Source organism: Temnothorax americanus, unplaced genomic scaffold (genome assembly GCF_048541705.1).
Source record: "Temnothorax americanus isolate GAGA-0224 unplaced genomic scaffold, ASM4854170v1 Scaffold9, whole genome shotgun sequence".
Classification (NCBI taxonomy): domain Eukaryota; kingdom Metazoa; phylum Arthropoda; class Insecta; order Hymenoptera; family Formicidae; genus Temnothorax; species Temnothorax americanus.
The window spans coordinates 6,036,050-6,059,540 of NW_027509812.1; the positions used below are offsets into that span (position 1 = coordinate 6,036,050).

General features: G+C 40.8%; 1 protein-coding gene across 1 annotated transcript; it reads left to right on the forward strand.

The window, feature by feature from the left end:
- Positions 1-18,285: 18,285 nt before the first annotated feature.
- On the forward strand, positions 18,286-21,927 carry LOC143908073 (achaete-scute complex protein T3). The gene is made up of 2 exons (XM_077425359.1): positions 18,286-19,477; positions 21,431-21,927. Exon 1 carries the CDS (start codon positions 18,574-18,576, stop codon positions 19,432-19,434), a length of 861 nt encoding a protein of 286 aa, XP_077281485.1. The 5' UTR covers positions 18,286-18,573; the 3' UTR covers positions 19,435-19,477; positions 21,431-21,927.
- Positions 21,928-23,491: the final 1,564 nt, after the last annotated feature.

A 23,491-nucleotide genomic window follows, 5' to 3' on the forward strand; every position in this document is an offset into this window, starting at 1 on the left:
CAGACTACAGCTAGACGCCTCTAGACCGGTCGCGAAGAAAAACTCTACTAGTCTCCAGCTCATGCAGCCAGACATCGCGTTCAGTAGGTTAGTACTGCCGACGTATAGTCGTGTCTTATCATACCAACTCCACGTATCCCCCCGTTCCTTGTTTCCTATTCCTTCGGTTCAATCATATAGGCATCATCGACTCATATTCATTAGCCAACGCAGACTGATCTCACTTCGTTTTTTTTTTCTTTTCTTTCTTTTCATTGGCTTGTCTACGCAAGTTCCTTCCATAGATATCTCTTTAAAAAATACGATTGATCCCTCGATTCTTAACTCTTTGATCTGTGCGAAACGTGACGATTTAAAAAACAATAACGAACGAGAAAAATGACTGAGTAATACGATTTTTTTAGTTATCAGTGACAATATATGTATCAAATGCATGTGGCAAATGGCAAACTCGCAAGGTCACGTAAGTGTATTTTCCGTTACTCGAATTTCTCGAAATAAAGGGGAGATAAAATCATAATTGCACGTTTTCCGGATAAGGTGACACACATTCGCTTAGCCTTACCCGATCAAAATAAACCAAATAATTCCCGCTCGCTGGATGAGGATACGTCGTCTTCGTCTTTGACTGTGCGATTCCTCCGCGACCGTTATCGCTGCCCGGGAGAATACGACGAGGCGAGACGATAATGACGATGGTCAGGATGGGTGAGGGTCGAGAAGAGGGGAGGAGCGCGGAGCTTTTGAGAGGTAAGGGATACTAGTTAATGACTCGGCTACTTTATGCGACAGGTACACGTGTGTCGCGCTCTTTTCTTTCTCTAGCCGATGATTTTTCGTGGTGAGCAGAGATGTGGGCATAGGGGCCCGACCGGGCAGACGGCCGGGACCAGGCGCTATGAGCGATCGCGGTCCGACACCGTGCGCCCGCGGCAGGTGCTTGCCTCTTATACAGTCTTTCTCGCTGGTGCCGGCGCTCCTCTCTCGTACCTTCAATGCCGCCTTGGGTAAGAGGCAGATCCGAAAGAAGCACCATGGCATCTGCCTCCCTCTCGTTGTCTCTCTCTCTCTCTCCCTATCACTCTCTATCTCTCCTTCTCTTCATCTATCTCCGTCTCCTTCGGAACAGTCGCGCAAGTCGGCGATCGACGGACGAGTCAAGGGACCAGGGGAGGACGATCGGAGCCACGCGCCAACGATCCCCTCTACTCACGTCGTCGGCGCTCTGTTCACGCTCTCTGCTGCTCCTTTCGCTCTTCTTCACGTATATATCCACGTTCTACTTAAGCCGATCGCGCACTTAACCGCGCCTGGGAATCTTATGGTGCGAGCCGCAGTAAGTAGCGTGGTATACACTCGAATTGAAGTACACGAATGTGTATACTCTTCATTTATCTAACGATGTCAGGAGTCCTAGTTCTTTCAAGCACTAATAATGACTAATACGCAGGTATAGCATATATCAATTTTACAATCATTTCGGAAAACGTAGCAAGATAAGAAACCAAATAAGAAATCGAATTTATGAAGCTTCCACGGAATTAACTTAAATAACCGTTGACCCACCCGAGGATTATTTTCCAAATCTTTTCTCGTCTGGCTTAACGAAAGAATGTTGTAGAAACGATATTTTTACAAGGTAGGGTGAATCGAATAAAAGATTACTCGCGAGGCGATTTCATTCCTTTAATTCTTCAATGGTTATTCCTTAATATACGGTGACTTTACCGCTACGGAAACAATCTTGCCAATGTCTTTGAACCGATTCGGGTTCTCGTTGCAGGTCGCCGCTGGAAATATACTGCGCGCGATGTTGACACAAGAACACTTTGCAACAACTTCGCACGCTACTTTGCATAAGCGAGAGAATCGTTGGGCAACGCCCGTAACCAATTCTGCATAATAAAATTACTTTTGTACTGCTCTCGCAGATAAAAATCCATGTTAATACGAATCCCGCGATCTGGGGACCATATTAGCTCCTGTCGACATTTTTACAACAAGCAAAAGCGCTACGTTTCTTAATATATGAAGGGTTTGAACGGCGCACGAGTTTCGGCGCGGACAGATCTACCTTTGCAGTTTTGTTGGAAGAAAGAAACAAGGAGAGGCTTAAACTTGTAAAAAAAATAATGAGACAATAAAATTTCCTTATATGGTGACTAATATTTCTGGACTTAATTCCCCGAATCTTCCTTAGAAGATTCCACCTGCGAAATTATATAAAACTACTAAAATATGATTTCTCTAATATTTCTCTCCCGGCGCATCAATGATTAAACAAATATTCTTTTTCTAACGTGAACATTCTTTTTCCACATGATTTCCGTTAAGGTCAGACGATCGTCCATTCAAACGGTTCCTCCTCGAGTTTGACCGAGGAATCGGCATACTGCTCGGTCATGTCAGAAATGCGGGGGAGGTTCGTAAAGAAGCATGAGTGAACAATACCAACCCCGCTATTATTTTCAATTCCTCGCCATTGAGCCTCAGCCATTGAGCCGGCGAGACCGGATCGTTATTGCCACGGTTAGCACCGGCTTTATTACCGGACACTTGTGTGCACGTACGCGAAACTCCCGTCATCATTATTCGTATTGATAAACGATCGTCGCCACGTCACGAGGGATAATGTCGTAAAAAGTGTTCTGCTCGCCGATCACAATCGGCCGGTGCGAGGTAAGGGGTAGCTCAGCCGAAGAAGTCTGTCTTGTGAAATCGCAATCGCCACTCTTGACTCACATTTCGACTTAGAAAAATATATATATTTAAATAATAAATAATAAATAATATTTAGGACAAAATTTTGGGACGTATTTTGAGATTATCGAATAATCGAAAAGTATATAGGATGTATTTACAAAGCGCCATGTCTCTTAATTTTATGGATTAATCTTGAATGATTTCCAGAATTTTGTGAAAGTTGCCATTAGTAATATAACGGCAGCCGCTTCTAGCCTAATAGTAAACATTATTTAGTTGGACAAATGTCTGATGATTTTAATATTCCCGACGACAGCTCGTTTTTTCCCTCTCGTCATGACCCGGACCGAAAATTTTTACATTTATAATTAATATGAACCCAAATGTCTCTCTCACTGTTACTTGCGCATTGACAAATCAAAAGTATGTTACCACATGTATTAGAATTTATGATTTCAATATGCGAAAATAATTACCGAAAACTATATATATATGTATATATATATATATATATACTACACACTTATTATAACGTTATAAAAAATAGTCTCCCTCATCGAATGAGGTATGACTCACACGGACATCGATGACTCACGTCACGTCGTTTTATCGATACGTCTAACCAGTAGAGACTAGGGTTAAAAGTTCCCCGACGGCATTCTAATTAGCAATAATGACTGCACGATATTTAGTAGCTGGTTCATTCGTATTTCCTATGAAATTCAAGATCGAAGCCGTCGGGATCGTAGCTCTCGGCAAGGATTCGTTTCTGATTCGCTAGGGCTTGCGTCAGCTTGCCGAGAACCTTCGATCCTCCGATGCGAAATATAAGATCTTTTATTTACAACCGTGATCCACACACGCGCGTGACACGCACGCGCTGTTCACGGAAGGCGAAAGACCGCCAAACTCTGGCTGGCGGCGAAGCTTATAAGTTTCAACTAATTCAACCGAGGGACACGAAAGGTTACGAGCGTTTTGATAGGATGTTAACGTTGCACACCGCTAATTTGCCAGTTAACTTCCCGTCCTCTCAGCGTGAACGGTGAATAAAAGCCGCCAGAAGCTGCCGGCTCTTATCTCGAGAAGAACGGGGTGTACCCCCTGTGCCGAAATTAATGCAACAGTCTATAACTTTTATACTATATTACATTTTGATCCGATGTTTTGTTATTATACTCTTCGTAGATACCTAGTTATTACTATTCCATCCTAATATCCATGTCCCGCAGTGGGCCTCTACGATCGTGAATTTTTTTTCGCTACGAAAATGTAAATGTTTCCCTTTGGGCATCTCGTTTATATGTCAACGGTTCCATTCAACCAAAAAGTTATTGATCCGGCGAAATGCATTTTAAATATTGCTTTAAACACGAAATGAATTTTTGCCTCGAAACAAATTCGGAAATGCCAGCTTGACGAAGCAAACAGTTGTAATGACGGCCAAGCATGAGCATGCATGTTGTATGTGAATCGGCATGACGTTACAAATGAAAGCGCATAATCGTGTACGCGCCACATCGAACCAAAAAATTACATGAAAAGATTTAAAATCTCCTTATATAAGGTGCCGCGTGATCAAGATTACACATACAGACATATGCATCTCCGCCGCTTCGTCTTAATTAAAGCGTCCCGTCCTCATAAAAAGTTTCTCTGTCCAGCTATGCCATGCGTATTTCCATGCACCGAAACGGTATCTTTATAATATTTCACTTTTCTCCGGTTTAAAGACGCTTGCTTCTTTCAATAATCATCGACTCTGTCTATCGACCTATTATTCCGAACATCCTCCTTTTTTATATGAAATTATTTTTAGAAATGTCAGATATATCAACGCCAGCGAACATTACGGAACGTATAAAATAGCTCGGGAACTTGTAACGGAGTAATGCTTTCCAAATTATTATTTATATCTGATTATATATTGAAAAATGTTTCAATGTTACACTATATTACTTATCTTTTAATAATATATCAATTAATTCCTATTAATTACTTTTACCAATCATTTTCACACAAGGATATAAATTTTGACGATATTTTTTTTATCTCCGTGATTGCATTATTACGAAATACAGCAATTTTCAAGATATCGGCAACACTTCATAAAATTGTAACACATTAAGACGCTCACCTGGCACGCATTGCCAAATACTTTCGAGTTATTACAAAATTCATCAAGCAACATATCGGGATGGCCCGTCTTAATTAAGGTACCGTTATAAAAAACAGTTGTCGATCGTTGAAATCTCGATTGCGGTTGATGCAGCGGAACCAGACTGCGCAGGAATGCGTATACACGTAATCACGAAACTTATCGTCGTTCAAAGCATGCTTGACGTTATCCTTAGTTACACGCCGCGGAATTAACAATTTAATATCGCCGAATGGCGAATATACACGAAAGACACGCGTCACATAATTATCGCGATTCATTAATAATCTCTCTTTATATATTTACCGATACGCGTAATTCAACGATTATATGACCGCTCATTAAGACGTCGCGGCGTATTAAGCCATGCGATTTTTGCCATTTGCAAATTAATACCGTATATTAATCCCAAGCCGATGAAGAATGGGCGAGGTGAGAAGCGAAAGGCGAACGCGTCTCCATCGCGCGTATCCGCGCGAAAGTACGCGCGCGCCGCGCCGCGCCGCGCCGCTGCAGTTTCGCGTTAATGAGTGTTGGCGCGCGCCACGGCACCGGCGTGCGGGCGAGCACGCGCGCGTAAGACCCGGCCGGAAAGGAGAGACCGAGAGAGATAGATAGAGAGAAAGGGACCGAGAGCGAGAGAGAGAGAAAGAGGGCCATGAGAAAGAGAACGCGCCAACGTCGGGCCCCGCGCGCGCGCGCGCGCGCGCGCGCGCGCCCGTGGTCCCCTCGCGCACATGCGGACGACGAAAACGGCAGCTGCAGCTGGGCGCTGCCACGCGCCCTCCGCCGCGGCCGCTTCGGCTCTCTTCGTACACCATTTTACTTACAGGTTCGGTTCCACGGCGCTCGTTCCTGTTCCCTGGGCCCCTTCCCTCCCGCCCTCTCCGCGCGTCACGCAACTTCGCGTACCCTTTTCCCTTTCTCTTTCCCTCTGTCGCGCGAGTCCGAATATTACTGTCCCTTTTCGTCTCCTGTCCATCTTGCTCTCTTTCTTCCTCGCGCCGATAAGTCGGGCACTCTACCGTCATCCTTCTTCATGTACGGTGACACGCATGCACGCACGCACACCGAAGCCGAGTCGTGCGCCAAAGAGGACCACCGGACTCGTCACCTGCAGCTTGGCAGACTCCCAACGTTCCTATACGGCCACCGTCGACACCTTGCCTAACTTCTTGAACTCAGTGGCGAGAAGAGGAGGAAGAGAAAGAAACAGAGGGACAGTAAAATTCCAAAATTGAAATTGCTCCCAGTTAGATAGATTTTTAGCTGAATTATCACCGTTTGTACCGGTCATTTACATTAACATGTAATATCGAATATCGGGTGTGTATTATGGAGAACACAATCTAATTATCTTGAAAGAGATCGAAAATTAATATCGACGCAGGTGCACAATGTAAATTGAATATGAAAATCGTTAATTTTCATTTAATTAATTTATTCTAAAATAATTATTTTATATCTTGCGCTTTCACACTTAGATATCGATTCCTCTTTCAAAAAAAACAAGCAATAATAAAATATCAAGAAATATATAAATATATCTTTTTTAGACATACCATGTTTTATGCGGCTTAAATAATGCTATTAATATTGACAAAACTAATGCCAATTTATTTTTAGTTTCACTCCCCTCTCCTCCTCTTTCCCTTCGTAAAGAGAATAACCATTTACACGTGTCGTTCCTTTCCTCGGCGAGGAGAACCTCGCTCAAAGTCTCGCTCTGACGTAAGACGTAACGCGCGACATTAAATGAGATCCTGAGCCATAGGCAGGTGCAGATGCATCGTGCAAAGACGAATCCTGATGTACGAAGTTTCTTTCGCGTACGTGCATGCGTGATCTTGATGAAGCACGCGCTCGCGCGCGCAGAATCGTGTGTCGCGAGAGTGCGTGTCATTAATATATCTTCGAATTTTACGTATGACAGTTCTTTCCTCTTCTGTTTGGGTTACACGAAATTGCATTAAACCGCAGGTGTCGCTGGTATAAAAATTACGAACCAGATTAAGCGAATGATATTTAACAAGAAAAATTATAATACAAATATCTTGTTCGCATGCCTAACCTAATACGCAAAAATTATAAATATTTGTGCATGCTTAAATGTACATATTTACTGATTAACATTTAGAATCAGATAACAATTAGATCTATTAGTATATATAAAGGATTTTCTTATTCAGCATTATGATTATCAAGAATTTATATACCTTAATGTATATGTAATTCAACGTAACTTGCGCGGCGTATCTCCTATAATATAAACGGCAATAAAATGAATCTCCCTAGCTCGATATTGATAAAAAAAGAAGTACCAAAGAATCTCTGGAAATACTCTGTCGAATTTGTTACCCAATTCCAAAAACATCAAGAAATTCTAAGCACAGCCCAAATCTTGGCAAATGGTAAAGATAATTCGAAAATAGCTTCCGAAGGTATGTATATGTTAATAAATGAACCCTCGAATTGCTTCACATCTTACGGCTTATCACTCGATATTCACGTTCATTTATCTATATTACGATTAAAGACTGTTAACAAAATGGGATACTGACTTGTTTTTCATCATCACTCTCCTACCGTTACCGTTAAATGCAAATTAACATTTGAAAAGCTAACACGTACACACACGTGTTTCCGCAGGTGTACCTGTATTAAACGACATTTCTTAAGATCGAAGGTCCTCCGACATATAGAATATCGAGAAAGTCGATTGGACCGTAGTCAAATATCGATATTATTCAGTCCGAATCACATGAATACCAGGTTATATTCGAGACGGCAGCTGCCATCGTAATTGGTAGCCTCGGAGGCCCGCATCCTCAAAGTGTCGTCTCGTATCTCTCATTATAATCGACGTCAAAGTTTCTTGATCGTGAAAAGCGACGGGAGAAGCCGCGGCACGCGTCTTATAGCGTCGTCGACACGCCGCTTAAATTAACCCTTCGCCCGCAAAGGTTTTTTTGGCACCTTTACGCCGCAAACCTGGATCCTAATGTTTTTTTTTAGTGTTAAAGGGCTGCAAAAAATCTGAAAAAATTCATGAAGGTGTTTCAAAGCTTTACTTTGAAATATCAATCATAAAATTATAAACAATTTAATTTTTTCACATAATTTGTATTCAAAAGTTACAACTACATTTGATTTTCGCCCGGACATAAAGGAGCCAGGTTTGCGGGTGAAGAGTTAAATAAAATAGAAGAATTCTCGGAATGTCACCGATAGCTTTCCGTGTTGCACGCGAGCCTCCCTTCCGATTAAGGGAAACATTGTTGGCAGATTAACGCTTCCGTGATTTCGGAAATTATTCAACAAAAAGTGCAATAACGCCGCAATCTGTTATTCGCGCGAACATATATGAAACAGGTTTTGAAATATATATATGTAAATCCGTGGCATGTGAGCACTTTTTGTTCGTAGAAGCGAAAGCTCCGTGAAATACAAACAAAATATATATATGAAAAATTATTAGCATGCAGGCGTCCTTGCATATCGGAGAATTATCGTCTCTCGTCACGTTGAAATCCGCATAGATATATCGATCGAGTTATTGCCAAGGCAACTGAAACGAAAAAATTTTATTATTGCACGCAATTCGACCCCCATAAAAATTAGCTCCCTTTTTCTCTTCACCGCGCGTATCGTACTGCGTGCCTGTCGCGTAATACGTCGCGCGGCCAATCGCGAGTAAATTTCGTGCGAATTCCACCTGCCGTTTCGTTTCCAGGCCGACTTTTTGCTTTCTCATCTCCTCCCTTCTTATGACGTCTTCCCTCATCTTCTATTCTCACGCATACCCAAAGTACATAACCGCGTGGCTTAAAATTACTGTTTCGTTGACAAAGTCGCGCTACAATTTTTGTCAAAAATTTTTGTTACAGCGGCATGCGAGGTTTCGAAAAATGCTCTAAGCAAAAAGCTAGAGAAATCTCTCTATAAATCTCTTTGTCGATTAAAAGTTCTCAAAAATATGTGGAATAAGCGTTTCTCTTTTTTATAATGGCTTGATAATTATAATAGTATTGGTAATTAAAAATATGAAAAAACTCACGAAGGAACAACCATTTTTCCAAAAATTTTATGATAGAAAGCCGATCGGTTTTTCATTCAATGCCGTCTTAGTAATCGACTCATTATCTTACCGGAGATAATTATAATTGGACGATATATGATTAACGGAGCATTGGCGCTAAGAGAAGCGAAAGAAGAAAAAGCGCATGCCATACTCGTTATCTTCAAAATCTCTCTGCTAGTCTCTCTTTCTTGTCCTTCCCCACGCCTTCCCCCTTCCCCTACAGGGCTCGTACTTATCCTTTTTCCCCTTTTCAAGTCCTGCCCCGCACTTTGGTATCTTTTTTGGCACGCCCCTTTCGGGGATCCTTTTTAAGGTTTGTCCTTCGTTATTACTCGCCGAGATTATCGAGGTTTTTAGCACCTCGGAACAGTGGGCACCCTCTTCGGGGCCGACTTTTTTACGTGCGACTCGTGGATCGATCGTGCCTTCTACGCGAATGAGCATTGTAACGTTTCGGGGTGACGCAGCGATAAAGTTAATTATATTGGAACACAAAGTTTATAAGTATAGTCTCTGAATTTTTGCCGCGATCTAAAATATCGTTTTAGGTAATTATTATACTGAAGAAGGCAAAACATGCTATGCAAGCTATTTGTTTAAGATATTAAAATTATACTAGCAAAATAGGAATAACAAAGAAATTTTTTAAATTATTTTTATGCACAATTCTATAAAAAATACCGTTTTCAAAAACTGATTTTTATGTTTAAATCAAATTTTTTATTCACATTTCGTTTGATATATTTTAAAAAAACAACGATTAAGTACAAGTACGCTTTCACTAAAAAAAATCCAAAGAATTTTTGTCATATGAATATTAAGACAAATCATGATGATTATGCAGCTAAGTACTATGACAAATCTTTGTCAACATTTCCGAAAGCTATCATTAATAATAATAGACAATATCTTTCAGAAATTTTGACATAATTTTACTCGACTTCATAAGCGAGTAAACCTGCAAATATTATCATATCATGAGTCAAATTATTTCATCTTCTATAAAATCCCTTCATGTCACAATGTACATATAGTTTATATTATAGTTAATTAGCGGTTATTCGAGTTTAACTCGGTGACGCGAGACATGATTATCCGTCGATAATGATTACAAGGAAAGAGCCCCCAGGAAAGCAAGATTCCTATAAGTATTTTTCCGCGCGCCTTCATAACCAGGTGGTGTTGCCGCCGTGCGGGAGTACGAGGAGCCGGTACACACACACTCGCATTCGATTATTTTATTATTAACCACGATCGCGCCGCTTATTCGCACGGGAGGCGGCGGCAGCGAAAGAGAAGAGATATTTAAGCATTTTATTCCCCCCCGATCGTCTCTCATCGTCGGTGGTGCCCCAAGTCGTGCCGTGGCAGTCTGGCGCGACGGGATCTCGGGGCCCCGAGGCCCCGGGGCTCTCGCGGATCACAGGTAAACGAGCGGGTTCGCGTGCGTGCGTCCTTGACCGCGAGACCTTGACATCCGAGCGATTGCATCCGACCTCTCAGGGTAGACCACGTCATTTCGTGAAAGTGGAAACGTGCCGCGCCGCGCCGCACCGCGCGCGCGACACTACCGCACGCACATATGCATATGATACCCGTGTAGTCTTGTTGCATCCCTCGCACCCGACTGCGAGAATCACCACGGCCGTCATCAGCTGCCTGATATTTGCATGTCAACGAGGCACGCGTGGAATCGCGTGCCGAGAGCTCACAATAGGAGCCAGACGGAAAATTGTAGGTGGTATAAGCGGCGCGCGTGTTTATCTTGTTCCAGGAGCTACTACACTGCAATTTGCTTCCGCAGTATTTTCCCTTGTGCAATTCTCGAGATTAATCGACACATTAGGAATGTCTATATTTAGGTAAATATTTCATGACTAAGAAGACTATATGATTTTGTCGATTTGCACTGATGAAAGTAATAATGATTTTGTTCAATCAATCAATTGCGGTCATCAAAATTTCAATTTTAATTTTCAATTGTTGAAAAATATATCCCTCCTTTTGTGTTATATACTATCTGTTTAATAAATGGACCAGTAATGTGAATGGACCATAAATGAATTAATATTGAATAAAAACGTTCAAGACAAATGTAGACAAAAAAATAAATTGATTCGTTTCCCGACGCTGCCGGCTACATGGACAGTGTGAATGAGGCTCAAATCGGCGAGTGCATCTCCATGATACTTCATCATTGCCGGTATCCGCCGCCGTGGTTCAAGGAGAAAGGTCTACCGCAGTTTCTTATTTCTCGCACGGCGTCTTTGTCTTCGACTAATGTATATTCAAGGTCCCCCGAGATTTAATCGATTAATGCGTAGGCCACCACCGCGCAGGGAAAAGGATTTTACGATGGTATTTCTGCTCAATCCTCCGACGCTTGTAATAAGACTATCTCGGAATATCTGAACATTCTTCGGCGTCCGATCGCACACGGTGACAATTTAAATAACGTCGTCAAAAACCAACCCTCCGCTAACGCGGTGTATATGCGGTAGCAGGTAGTGTACCGAAAAATATATTTTTCCCTCGCGATGGAAGAACACACTCTCCAGCGTACCGAAAAATCTGAGAGATCAAGCGACTCAAATAACTGCAGTCATTGTTTGCGATAGAATCTTTGCAAAGAAATCGACGGAAAAAAAGAGGCAGATTGTTTTGATCGAGAAGCTTGGAAGTTTTAAAAATTGCGAGCAATAAAATGATTTTGCGTTTTAAATTTGATGTTCGATCTTAGTTTTCTCTCTCTCTCTCTCTCTCTCTCTCTCTCTCTCTCTCTCTCTCTTCCTAATCTTGTATATATAACAACGTGCAAACTGGATTTAATATTAGCCAGCGATAAAATGTGACGCGATAGAAAGTTGAATGGAATCATTGTCGAACGGTAACCACGTGATGATACAGAACGCAGTACTATGACGCAACATCGTAGACTGTAGGGCAATTTCTAAACGGCAAGAGAAACACATACAGCTATCAGTATCCTTTACGTATCCTTTTCAAGGTTTTATCTCTATAAAAGACGGTACAAAGAATAGTCGGAATTAAATGATATGTATTCATCATTTAATATTCTTGACGTAAATATGGCCAATCAAGCTTCCCTTGTAAATCGACTCGCGTAGCAGCATTTGGTAGCCGGGATCCTCATATTCTCTCCGACAGATATCGCCGCCTCGAATCATCGGTGACGATCAACGGTAGCTCTCGATCGGCCTTTCAACGGCTGGCCGAAACTCGTGGAGGATCGTGATTCCGCCTTTTGTCGGGCACGAAGAATTCCTATGAGACGTTCGTCGACGGTGTACAGATAGTCTAACCAGATAGTTCTGCAAGCGCGCGCCGTCTCCTCCCCCGGATGGCGTTCCCTTTGTGCGTTCACGTGAAAAATGACTCGTCGAATGATCCGCCGCAGAAGGACGCGGGTCCACCTCAGGGATTATGCCAAGGTACACAGGACCGCTCGCACGATAAATCTTTACCGAGGAGAATCGTCGTGTCGATCGTCGATCCACAATCTTCGATCTTGCGACTACGCCGTTTTTACGAATTGAATCGACGGAGATGAGGGATACCGCGATTAAAGTGGCCGGATTAAAGTGTACCAGCAAATTCGACATGTAGGTATATAATAAGATAAAAAAGCGAAGAGGTACTACATGTTTTAATCTTGAGAACGAGGCCTGAAATATAATTATAATAAATTAACAAATAATATAGGTATTGAGACAAAAATGAAAAATCCAACATGCGCACAAAAGCTTAAAAAATATTTAATATGGTCATCACAAAAAATTGTAAATTATCTATACGGGTCAAGATGCGGGTAGTTGAACAACATTGTTAATGAAAGTTTACCATTTCAGGACTTCACATAAGTATATGATGATCATAAGTATATCGATTAGTTATCTCATTCTCCATCGAGCAAGGCGACGAGTTTCAAAAATATCTTATAATTAGCAATTTTAACATATCACGCACAGGATTGAAATTGTAACCTATCAAAAGCCTAACTTGTCTTACGCTTCATCCTTATACGTCGCGCGCGGCATGTGCCGGTTTTGCGAAAAAGACATTTCCAGTGATAAAACCGGCAAGGTTGCTCGCGTGAGGCATGGAAAACTGCAACCGAGCGGTTCGCGTGGAACGTGTCGTGGATCATTAATCAGAGTGGCGATGCGCTCACGGCGGCCGATGGAGCTGTAAAGCCTTTGTCGTTTTATGCTTAAACGGGGGAGGATTATGCATCGGTCGTCACGGCAATTGCGTCCGCGCGGACATCCGTCGCGTCGGCGTAATTACAACGTTTCACGCGTACGCAATTCGCCGGGTGCCGGTAAGCAAATAACGTATTTGCCTCAACGTGACAAATCCAGAATGTAGTGGATTCTAGAATCCCACCCTTCGGTCAACAAAAGTGATGAGACGATTCTCAATTTACCTCGAGAACCTCCCGCAGAGTAAACGCGAAATTCCGGAATCAAGGCTAGCAAACGAATATGATGAATAATGAATAATGTGAAGAATAAAACGAAACGATAAAACGAATTTTTATGATGTGTGCAGTATATGCAGATGCAATGACTGTGCACGTGCTTTAATATACCGCATCTTTTCGTCTTGAAAATTAATATCATAACATTAATATAACAGTATTGCCGAAGATACACCATGTTGCTAAAATGTTCTCTTTTTCTATAAACTTATTAAAATGTATTTATTTACAGGTTTATCTTGATAAAAGCGCTCATGCGAGTGGCATCTCATACGAATTAATTCGTCGCGGCGAAACTCGCCGACCATTCTTTTTTTCTTTTTCTCTGTGAGATGGGATTCAGGAAGGATGAGTTGGGAAAGATAAATTCCGATAAGTACCTCCTTGTCAAAAATTTTTACGTGTCTCTTAAATAAAGTGCGTATCGTCCATTAATGCACGCGCGTGCTGGGATGCAAAGAGCGGTTTAATTACGCTGACATGATAAGTGCATATGCATATGCGCTTCTCAATGGTAATTGGCGCCATCTTAATAACGCGCACCGTTTATTCGAACAATTAATATTCTTCGATACGATTATTTTATATACTGATCGACTTTTCTTTCATATTTCTTATAAATTGTTTATAATTAATGTTCAAGAAATTCACCAAATAAACTAATTATTACACATTACAGTGTCTTTTTTTCACGCGGCGCACATTCATAATTAATTAATTGTTAATATTTAATTAATTCAATAATTAATTTAGATATTTTCTAACTACTGCACAATCTTCCTAACGATCATATAGAATTTTCCTAATCTCCATTATTGTTAAAGGATTAAAAAATCTTCGGGATATTGATACGAATGAATTAATCAGCAATGTCGGTATCCGGCCAACCTGCTGCGACATATGTTAGGTACGTTGGCTCACGCACCAATACGCACTGCCTACATGCGTTTGCACGCCATATGTGTCGCCGATTATATTCTGTGTTCGGCAACCCCACATGACCCTTCACGAAATAGACGTATGCATGAGTAAATTCTCTCCCTCGAACTGCCCTCCTCGTCTCCCTGCTCATTCCAGAACACTGAAGTATTTGTACATTACATATGCGAGCCGGTGTCGACCTGCCGACACGTGAAAACACGTATTTTTCTGGCAAACCTGTGTGTTGCACATGTCATCTATTTAATTTTTTACAAATTTGATTACGACAATGTTAAATTTACCGTTACGGTAAGAAACACGGCATTTTCATGAGCATAATTAACAATCCTTATAAAAAATCGTAAAGATCATAAACTTATTCAAAGTTAATTAGCTGTTGTTAATTAATTATTATAATTATTACATATATTGTGCGCCAACATTCAATGTTACATTCATCACAACACTTGAGATTTGTAAGAAAATAAAAGCACAGGCTGTCATATATCCACGATGAAATTCGTTACTTTCTCTCTCGATATCTTTATTATTATAAATGATCTTGGTGACGATGCGTTTTGCTTTATAGTCGACGCAATTTTTCGAGGACGATCATTATCGGCCTTGTTGCCGTTATAAAGCGTCTGCAGTTAATAAGGGATCTAAAAAAATTCTCTTTGCGCGTGACGTATCTGAATAAAGCACTTTAGAAAGTGATTAATTTCACAATATCAAAAAATAATGATATACCATAGACGAGTTAGATATATACGTACACATATAATATATATACGCATTTATATATACCTGACATAAATTATTTAATGTAGGAAAACAAACCATAACTATTATTATCATTTATACTTAGATACTTGTTAAACTGTTTATAGTACCGTGTAATAGACACAAATCAACACCGGTATATTATTACAACAACGTATTATAGAACTAAACTGCTCTAAACGCCTCCGTCGTGAAAATGATGGAGAACTAAAGGGCTGAGAGAAATTGTAACAACTGCATAGCGCTGCATCCACGGTCCATACTTCATCCGGCCAACCAGAAAGCCCCTAATCTCTATGATCGCGCGGGACAATGATCCGTACGATCTAACATCTAAGACCGTGCCCGAGGCGCGAGACGACTGCAACGCGCGTTTCGGATCGCAGTTGCATCGGAGTCGACGTACCCTGCAAGGGTTGACTTGGAGAACACAAACGTGGCATCGTTCATCTCACCACTCGACACGGTAATTAATTCCACGGTAATTAACGGCAAAGTGTTTGGCACAAGAGAGAATCGAGAGGCCCCCGAGGAATATAATTACGGAATAAATTCTAATTCGAAGGTTTAAAGTAATAAGGCTATCACGAATTTACTTTCGTTCTTTCTTTCCCTCTATTTCTCTCGCACTCGAAAAATCTCCGCCCCGCCTCCATTCTTTATGTATACGATCATTCCGGTTCCTCTTTGACACCGCCGCGCGCCTAGTGATGCCTTTGAATTCCTTACTCTTTTCAGATTAAATAACACTCGTAATTTTTTCATTGGCCGTATGTGTACATGTTAAATACGTAGCAATTATTGACCATACCAATTGTATACAATAAAGAATATTCATGTAATATTTAACATGACGCAAATAATATTCGAATGTCATGTATATGATCAACGCTATGAAAAAGATGTGCTTTTAATATAGATAAATTCCATTGAAACAAATTCAATGAAGACAAATGTAAAATTAATATTAACATAAACTTTGCAGCTCTGTAGTACCGCACATTAAGTATTTATGTTATTAGTTTACTGGATTCGCGCTTCAACATTCGCATCGAGACGCGTTATCTCTTCCCGCGTTCCTACACATCCTTATCGAAGTCTTCAAAGCGCGCATCTATTATCTATCCAAACCGTCGGGCGTCCGCCTGACGTTTATTTATTCACGTAGGAATGTCCAGCGGGACCCTACCGCCCTATAACGCTCCCTCACGCGTCGCCTTTTCGACAAGAAGAAAGACAGACCCGCGAAGAGAGAGACGGAAAGAACCGCCAGAATCGAAAGGGAGAAAAAAAAGAAACGAGGAGAGCATATACCTGTTCCACGCGCGAGCACGCACATATGCACAGACGTGTACGCGTACAGGAACGCGACTCCTCACGCACATCCCTCACACAAACGCCCTTAAGCACGAGGCCTGAGCAAGAACGCGTGCGCCCTCATACACGCATGCACGCACGCATGCAGACGCACGCTCCGTTCGGTGAGGATAAAACCGGACGAATGGGGAGAGGGAGAGTCGGTGGATGGGAGTAGGCGCGCGCCACGAATGTGAGGAAGGGAGGACGGCTCGCGTCTCTTCCCCTTCCTCTTTGTCGTCATACATGTCTTCTTTACTAGTGACGGCAGTGAACCGATATATCATTGGTTCCATTTCTTTCAGACAACTTGGTATATCAAAAATAAAAATTTTTTCTAAGGCCTGTATATCATGGCTTATGCATCACCTGCTACCCCTTTCACGGTTTTCAATGTTTCGCGAAGAAACTGAACTTTTCTTTCGTATAGCTCTGCACTTTTATATACATTTCCAATTCGGTAATGAATTAGCAATATATTGGCTACTAAAATTTTCAAAATATTCTTCATCATTTCCAATGTTTTGTAATGCGCTTATATCAAAATATGTGCTATATAAGATAAAGACACGTGCCGCAGTCGTGCCCATCGCTATACTCTTCTGCCGCTGCTTCTCCCCACTGTTGCAGTCGCCTCGGGTACTCGTATGTTCCGTGCCACCGGGCTCCCTTACCCTCCTCCGATGCCTCTTCGTCTTCTGCACAGCTTCTCTACAGCCGCGGACCTCTCCATCTCCTCCCACTCCTTGTTCCTCATCATTCTTCTTCTTCTTCTTCTTCTTCTGCAGCTTCTGTCCTCGTCTTATATTCTACGCTTCGCTCTTTCGCCATCTCACTTAGTCAACTTGCCCGGGCCCCGGACCAGCTTTTCTTTCTCCCGGTAACTGTTCAAATTTCGATCCCTGAGACACCGCGAGGCCAGTGGGGATGTGGACCCTTCATATGTGCACGCCAGTGTTTCTCACACGAGAATCGCGAAACGATTAGATATATGGACATTGAGCCCTATTGTACTTCAACTATTAATTCAGAAATTATTTATAAATATATTTTGTGTAGATTGCAAATTAATTCTTATCTGTAGACGACAACTTGTAAAAATGTTCTTTAAAATAGTAACTATAGTATTAAAATTTCCATTTTATCTCTTTCCTTTCATAATCTCTCTAACTTTTCTCAATAATATCGTAACTCTACATTTTTTTATCAGTATTTTTGGTCGAAAAGCAAATTATTTGTTTTTTTCTTGCAAAATACATTTTTCCAAATCATCAGATTTTAGTGCACGTAACATATGCACATTTTGTTTGTTCTGTGGATATGAAAAGGGACAAGTAAAATATAGAAGAAAATGTAATTACTATTTACACACACGAGAGTTAATTGTCTAGTCATGTACAAACGTAATAAAAAAAAAGAGTATATAAGCCACATCTTTTTCGATTTATCTTTTTCTAACATTAACGTTAGCTTATCAATTCGTCAACTACTTTGACGGCACACGCCGACGATAAGTCCTATCATATTGATAACAGCGCGGCGTGCTCCAAAAGGTAAATCGGTAAACAGATCAGGATAGTAGCGGCGTACTAGGACGATCGAAGATGAGAATCTCGGGCAGCGTAGGGCCTTTGGGACCGCAGTAGTGGGGAATCACGGGGGTATGAGGCGCTGCGGGCCGGTAAAACGGGGGAAGGGGAGAAGACGGGGGTTTAGGACCCGAGATCGAGAGTGCGTGGGGATAGGCGCGTGCCCGCCCCGGCTATATAAGGCCCCGAACCCTTATTGGCTAAGCATTTCGGGAGCCAGAATCGTACCGAGAGCATCGAGGGTGCGGATTAATTTTTCTTCCCACGCTTTTCTTTTCGGTCGGTCGAGTAAACCGCACGCTTTTGGTCTGTTTTTTCTCACCTTCACGATACGCGCGTACTACGAGGTGTTAACGAGTCGCATCTCGACCTCACCTCGGCAAAGTTTCTCTTCGATACGTCGAGCAGTGTACGTCGCACGAAGGTCGCCTGGCACGCGCTGCTACAATTCCTGCTCCCGGGTGGTGGGGGGATTCGTGATATGACCTTAGTGGGGTCCAAGGAGGAGAGCGTCCTGCCCATCATGCTGAGTGTGCAGCAGCAGCATCATCACCACGGCCTTCACGCCACTTCGAGCGCGCAGACCCATCGCGGCAACGTGATTGTCTCCACTAATAGCATGCCAACCAATAACAGTACTCTACAACACGGGTGCAAGCGATCCAAGATCTACGGACAAGCGACTGGACCTTACGGCACGGTACCGCATCAGCCCGCCTCGGTGGCTAGGCGAAATGCGCGTGAACGCAACAGGGTAAAGCAGGTGAACAACGGATTCGCTACTCTGAGACAACACATACCGCAGACAGTGGCGCAGGCATTGGGAAGTAGTACTGCTGGGACTCATGGAGGATCCAGAGCCGGCAGCAAAAAACTATCCAAAGTGGAGACCCTGAGGATGGCGGTGGAATACATCAGAAGTCTTCAACGTCTTCTGGAGGAGCACGACGGTAGTTCCGAGTCCAGCGGGTCCACTTCTTCAACGTCCTCCAACTCATCCGAAAATGGAGTTAGTTCCGACTCTAATTCGGCAGAACTGAGACTACGAGGTGGCATCAATGAAATCCGTCATCACGATAGTCCACATGCGTCAAACCTTCGGCATCAACACCTCAGGCAGAACTCGAGTCCAACGACTTTTGTCCCGACGACATGCTCGGAGGCGTCAAGTTCGCCAACGCCAAGCTTCGTCTCCGAAACCTCGTCGGCCGGAAGTCAAGGTTACGGCACGCCTGGCACCCTTTACACGACGCATTCCGATAGTTACGACAATTACGAACCGATGAGCCCGGAAGATGAGGAATTGTTGGATGTCATCTCCTGGTGGCAGCAGAGTCAGTGAAGATATCGATGTCGATTGGCTAGGCCCCTGCGTTCTTCTGAAGGTTAGTGTCGTGATCTGATGTTTTTCTTTTGTAGTTGTAACTCAGTCATTCACATTGCAAGATCTTACGGCCTTAGAGAGTTGCATCGCGTGTCATAATTGTGAATGTCAGTCTTACGTCGTCTTACTCAAAGATTTTTTGTGACTCAATTGACTGTGAACCTCACTTGTGATGTTGCATCAAAAGTAATTTCACTGCAATTTCTAATCAGCATATTTTTAATTTTCTGGATTATCTTTAGATAAAACTCTTCGGATAACATTATTGTCAAAATTTACTTCAGAACAATTGATTTAAGAATTGATAATTGATATTGGATCTCAATTTCTCAAAAAATAGTTTTTTTTGTGCTTGCCACCTTCACACCAGTTGACAAATATTTCGTCTACGGGAAATATCTCGCTACGTTACCGGGAAGCTTAAAGAAATTTCCGAGTAAATTTGTGACCTTGCCCCCTCACAATGGCGCGCACGAACCCTCGCTGAAACCATTCAAATCGCAGACTCCATTCAGAGAAGCACCGCGTATACATTCGAAGAGCGACGCTTTTGTACCGCGATTTCTTTCACAGTACGTTAATGCACATACGTGTGTGCGTGAGTGTCGGTCCCTCTTCTACCGTTTTTTTCCCGACTCCACCCCGCCCCTCGTCCTTCAGCGGCGTTTCCAAGTCGCTCGATCCGATCACCGGGGAACACCTTTTTTCGGTTGGATATGTACATTGTATAAAGTAAGCTCGAAAACATCGTCGTTTAATAAAAATGACATAACATAAAAATCATTTCAATTTCTCACATCATAGTATTGCTCAAATATGAAAATTATTAAATGTAGCAAATAAAAAATATGTGAATATGATAATCCGAAGCCAAGCGTATATGTCAAAGAACTCTTAAGAGTTTTCTTAAGAATTTTCTTCGAGAAAGACTCTCTCTCTCTCTCTTCGTGAGTTCTTTTCCTAGTTCAAAGACCTCAACGACTCGCAAATACAGAAGGATTGCCTTCCTTCGCATTTAGCTCTAATCTTGACGGACGTAACTTTCGGATCTCTCGTCATATTTCTCTGTATGTGTGTAATCTTACCCTGCATCTCTCACTTTTCCCCTGTCACTATCTTTCTTTATCCACCTCCCGTTTCACCTCTCTTTTTCACGAGGACGATTTCGTCTGCCGCGTTTAACCTGAATGCATCTTTCAAGATATTCCCGTCCCTCGTTTGTCGGTTTTTGAACCGGTACGTTCTCTCTCTCTTCTCCACTCCTTTCCACTTTTTCTCTCGCTTTTGCCCACGAAGAGCGTGCAGGACTCCTTTGCAGTAAAACCGCCCTTACCTGAAATCATCCCCTGCTTCTTCCATCTCGCATACCTGCAGGACTTCTTTTTTATCATCCTCTACCAACAAGAAACCCACGATCTATTCGGAAGAATCGATATCACACTGAAAGCGCAAGCATTGAATGTCGCCTTTGAGTCGCATTATTCGCGTAAAGTTTCATGTATAACGTTCAGTATATATTCCATTAATTTCTTTATTCAAATAAAAATCATTATTTCATTTTATGAAATAATAATATTAATAATATTGGGTACGCTTATTGTAGGATCTCAACGTGATACGCTTTATCTCTCTTCGCATCGGCGGAATGTTCGAGCATGTTCGAGCGGGCTGTATGTGTTTATAATCGGTAATGTTATTGTCCTTGCGTATGTTTGTCTTGTCGACGGGCGAGAGTTCGACCCGGTAACGGCGGGCGACGAGTCGTTGGAAAACCCCGAAAGCGAAAAGATCGACCAAGCGAGTCGTGCGGAATATCGAAAGAGACGCGGTTCATCCGAATAAGATCCGAGACCCTTTTGTAACAATAAACTATTAACTTTATATTATACTTATTATCTTGTTTAATATAAAACCTTACATTATCTAATAAATTTCTTCCCATTTTCTGTTACAGCAACGACCAAATGCAAAGGCACGCGTGAGTCAATAAACAAAAACAATACGAGCAAGGGAAATAAAGGTAACGAAGAAAGCGGCTGTTGCATTAACTATAATCTAGTCATATTACTTTGCACTTCGTCTAAACTATGTGTAATACGTTAGCCTCTTTTGTACAAATGCGAAAGACCTTTGAAAATATATTATCTCTAGAATTATGTGTCGCATTTAATATCGAATAATTTTAAAGCGTCAATTAAAAGTGGTACTTCAAAAGTACATGACAAATACATTGCAATTTCTAATTATGTTAATATTTTTCTATTTCATAATTTATTGCGGCAAAAACATTTTCTCGTATTTCATTATCCAAACGTAAACCTATAAGATAGAGGGCGCGCCTATACAATTATTTATTAAGGATGGCTCACCCATCTTAACATTCTCAAATTATTTTTTAACTATTTATCGCGTAACCACATAAAATATTTTAAGCAAATGCGTAGTTTCAAGGTACATTCATGTAAGTACATTCAGTTCTCTTACTTTTACATGTAAAATATGAAAAATTGAATTATACAAAAAGTTACATGAATTTACTTAATAATAGAAAACAAATCCATAGAAATTTATGCTATAAGATATTTCCCTCGAAATCATGTAATTTTTATTTAAAACGTGTCAACGAATAGTTCACTAATAATTTGAGATTGTTATTAAAATGAGATCCGTTTACGATTATTATTGTGTATATTGAAACAATTATAATAATAATTTTATATATATATATTATATATCATATTATATATATTACATTTACATTTATATATTATATTGTATTATATATTGTATTGCATTATATTATTATTACACAATAATAATTATATATATGTGTATATATATTAAAGTGATTCATTCGCGGTACGTCTATAAAATCTGTAACGATTCTATAGAATCACTGACTGTATCAGCAAATACAAACGTTAGGGCTGTCAATATATTCAGGTATCCGGATATTTCGGACGTTACCCGGTTATCCGTGTACTCGATTAATTAAGAATGTTACTCATTTCTTTCATAACTTCATTACATACTTATTTAATATTATATTTATATTATATATATATGTTAATTATAATTATCCTGTTATACTATTATGTAATAATTATTTACAGTGCTGTTAGTATGAATCGAGTAATCTCTATACCGAGTATCTACCCATCTCGAATTCAAAAAATTACGTGTATTCGGATACATTATATTAAGTTACTTTTTTGAACCAGAACTTCGGTATTTAAATTAAATCCAGTTCCTATTTTCTTTATCTTTATAGATATTTATTCAATGTATCCCAACTACACACAAATTGGTAATAATAATACACTAGAAAGCGATATATGTTATGACATTATATTTAAGATCATTTATGTTCATATAAACTTATGTGTTTTAGGAATTGAATAGCATTATCTATAAAAAAAAAAACGTTCAGGGAGTAATGCTATATATTATTTATATTTATTAAAATATAATATTATTCTCTGATTGGACGTGTCTTTTCATGAATTGTCTTTCTTAAAGATATAAATTTTATACATATATAAGAGATGTGATCGAGACATTATTTCGTTGTTTAGCGTTTGTCTCCTAATCATTTTAAATAAATCTGGTGTTCCGGAGTAATACGCGGGTATCCGAGTAATATCCAGAATACCTGCGTACTTGACTATTGACAGCACTTCTACACTGCGCCGTAAGTTATGTAATGTACGAAAATTTTGTATGAAAGAATAACTGATGAATCACACAATCGAGCAAACTTGTGTACTTGAGCGAAGCGAATCGATCGACGATGTTTCATGATCGGCAGTGCCTTCTTATAAATAAAAGAAACATTGTAATAATACGATTTGTTAAATATAACGAATGACGTTACGAATAATTTTACTAGACTGTTATTTATCAAGCTACCCTGATTCCAACTCCTTGAAAAATATTTTTAATTTATTGGTATCTACTTATTTGATCTCTATTTATTTATAAAATATATTTATAACTATTCATTTGAAGTAAAAAT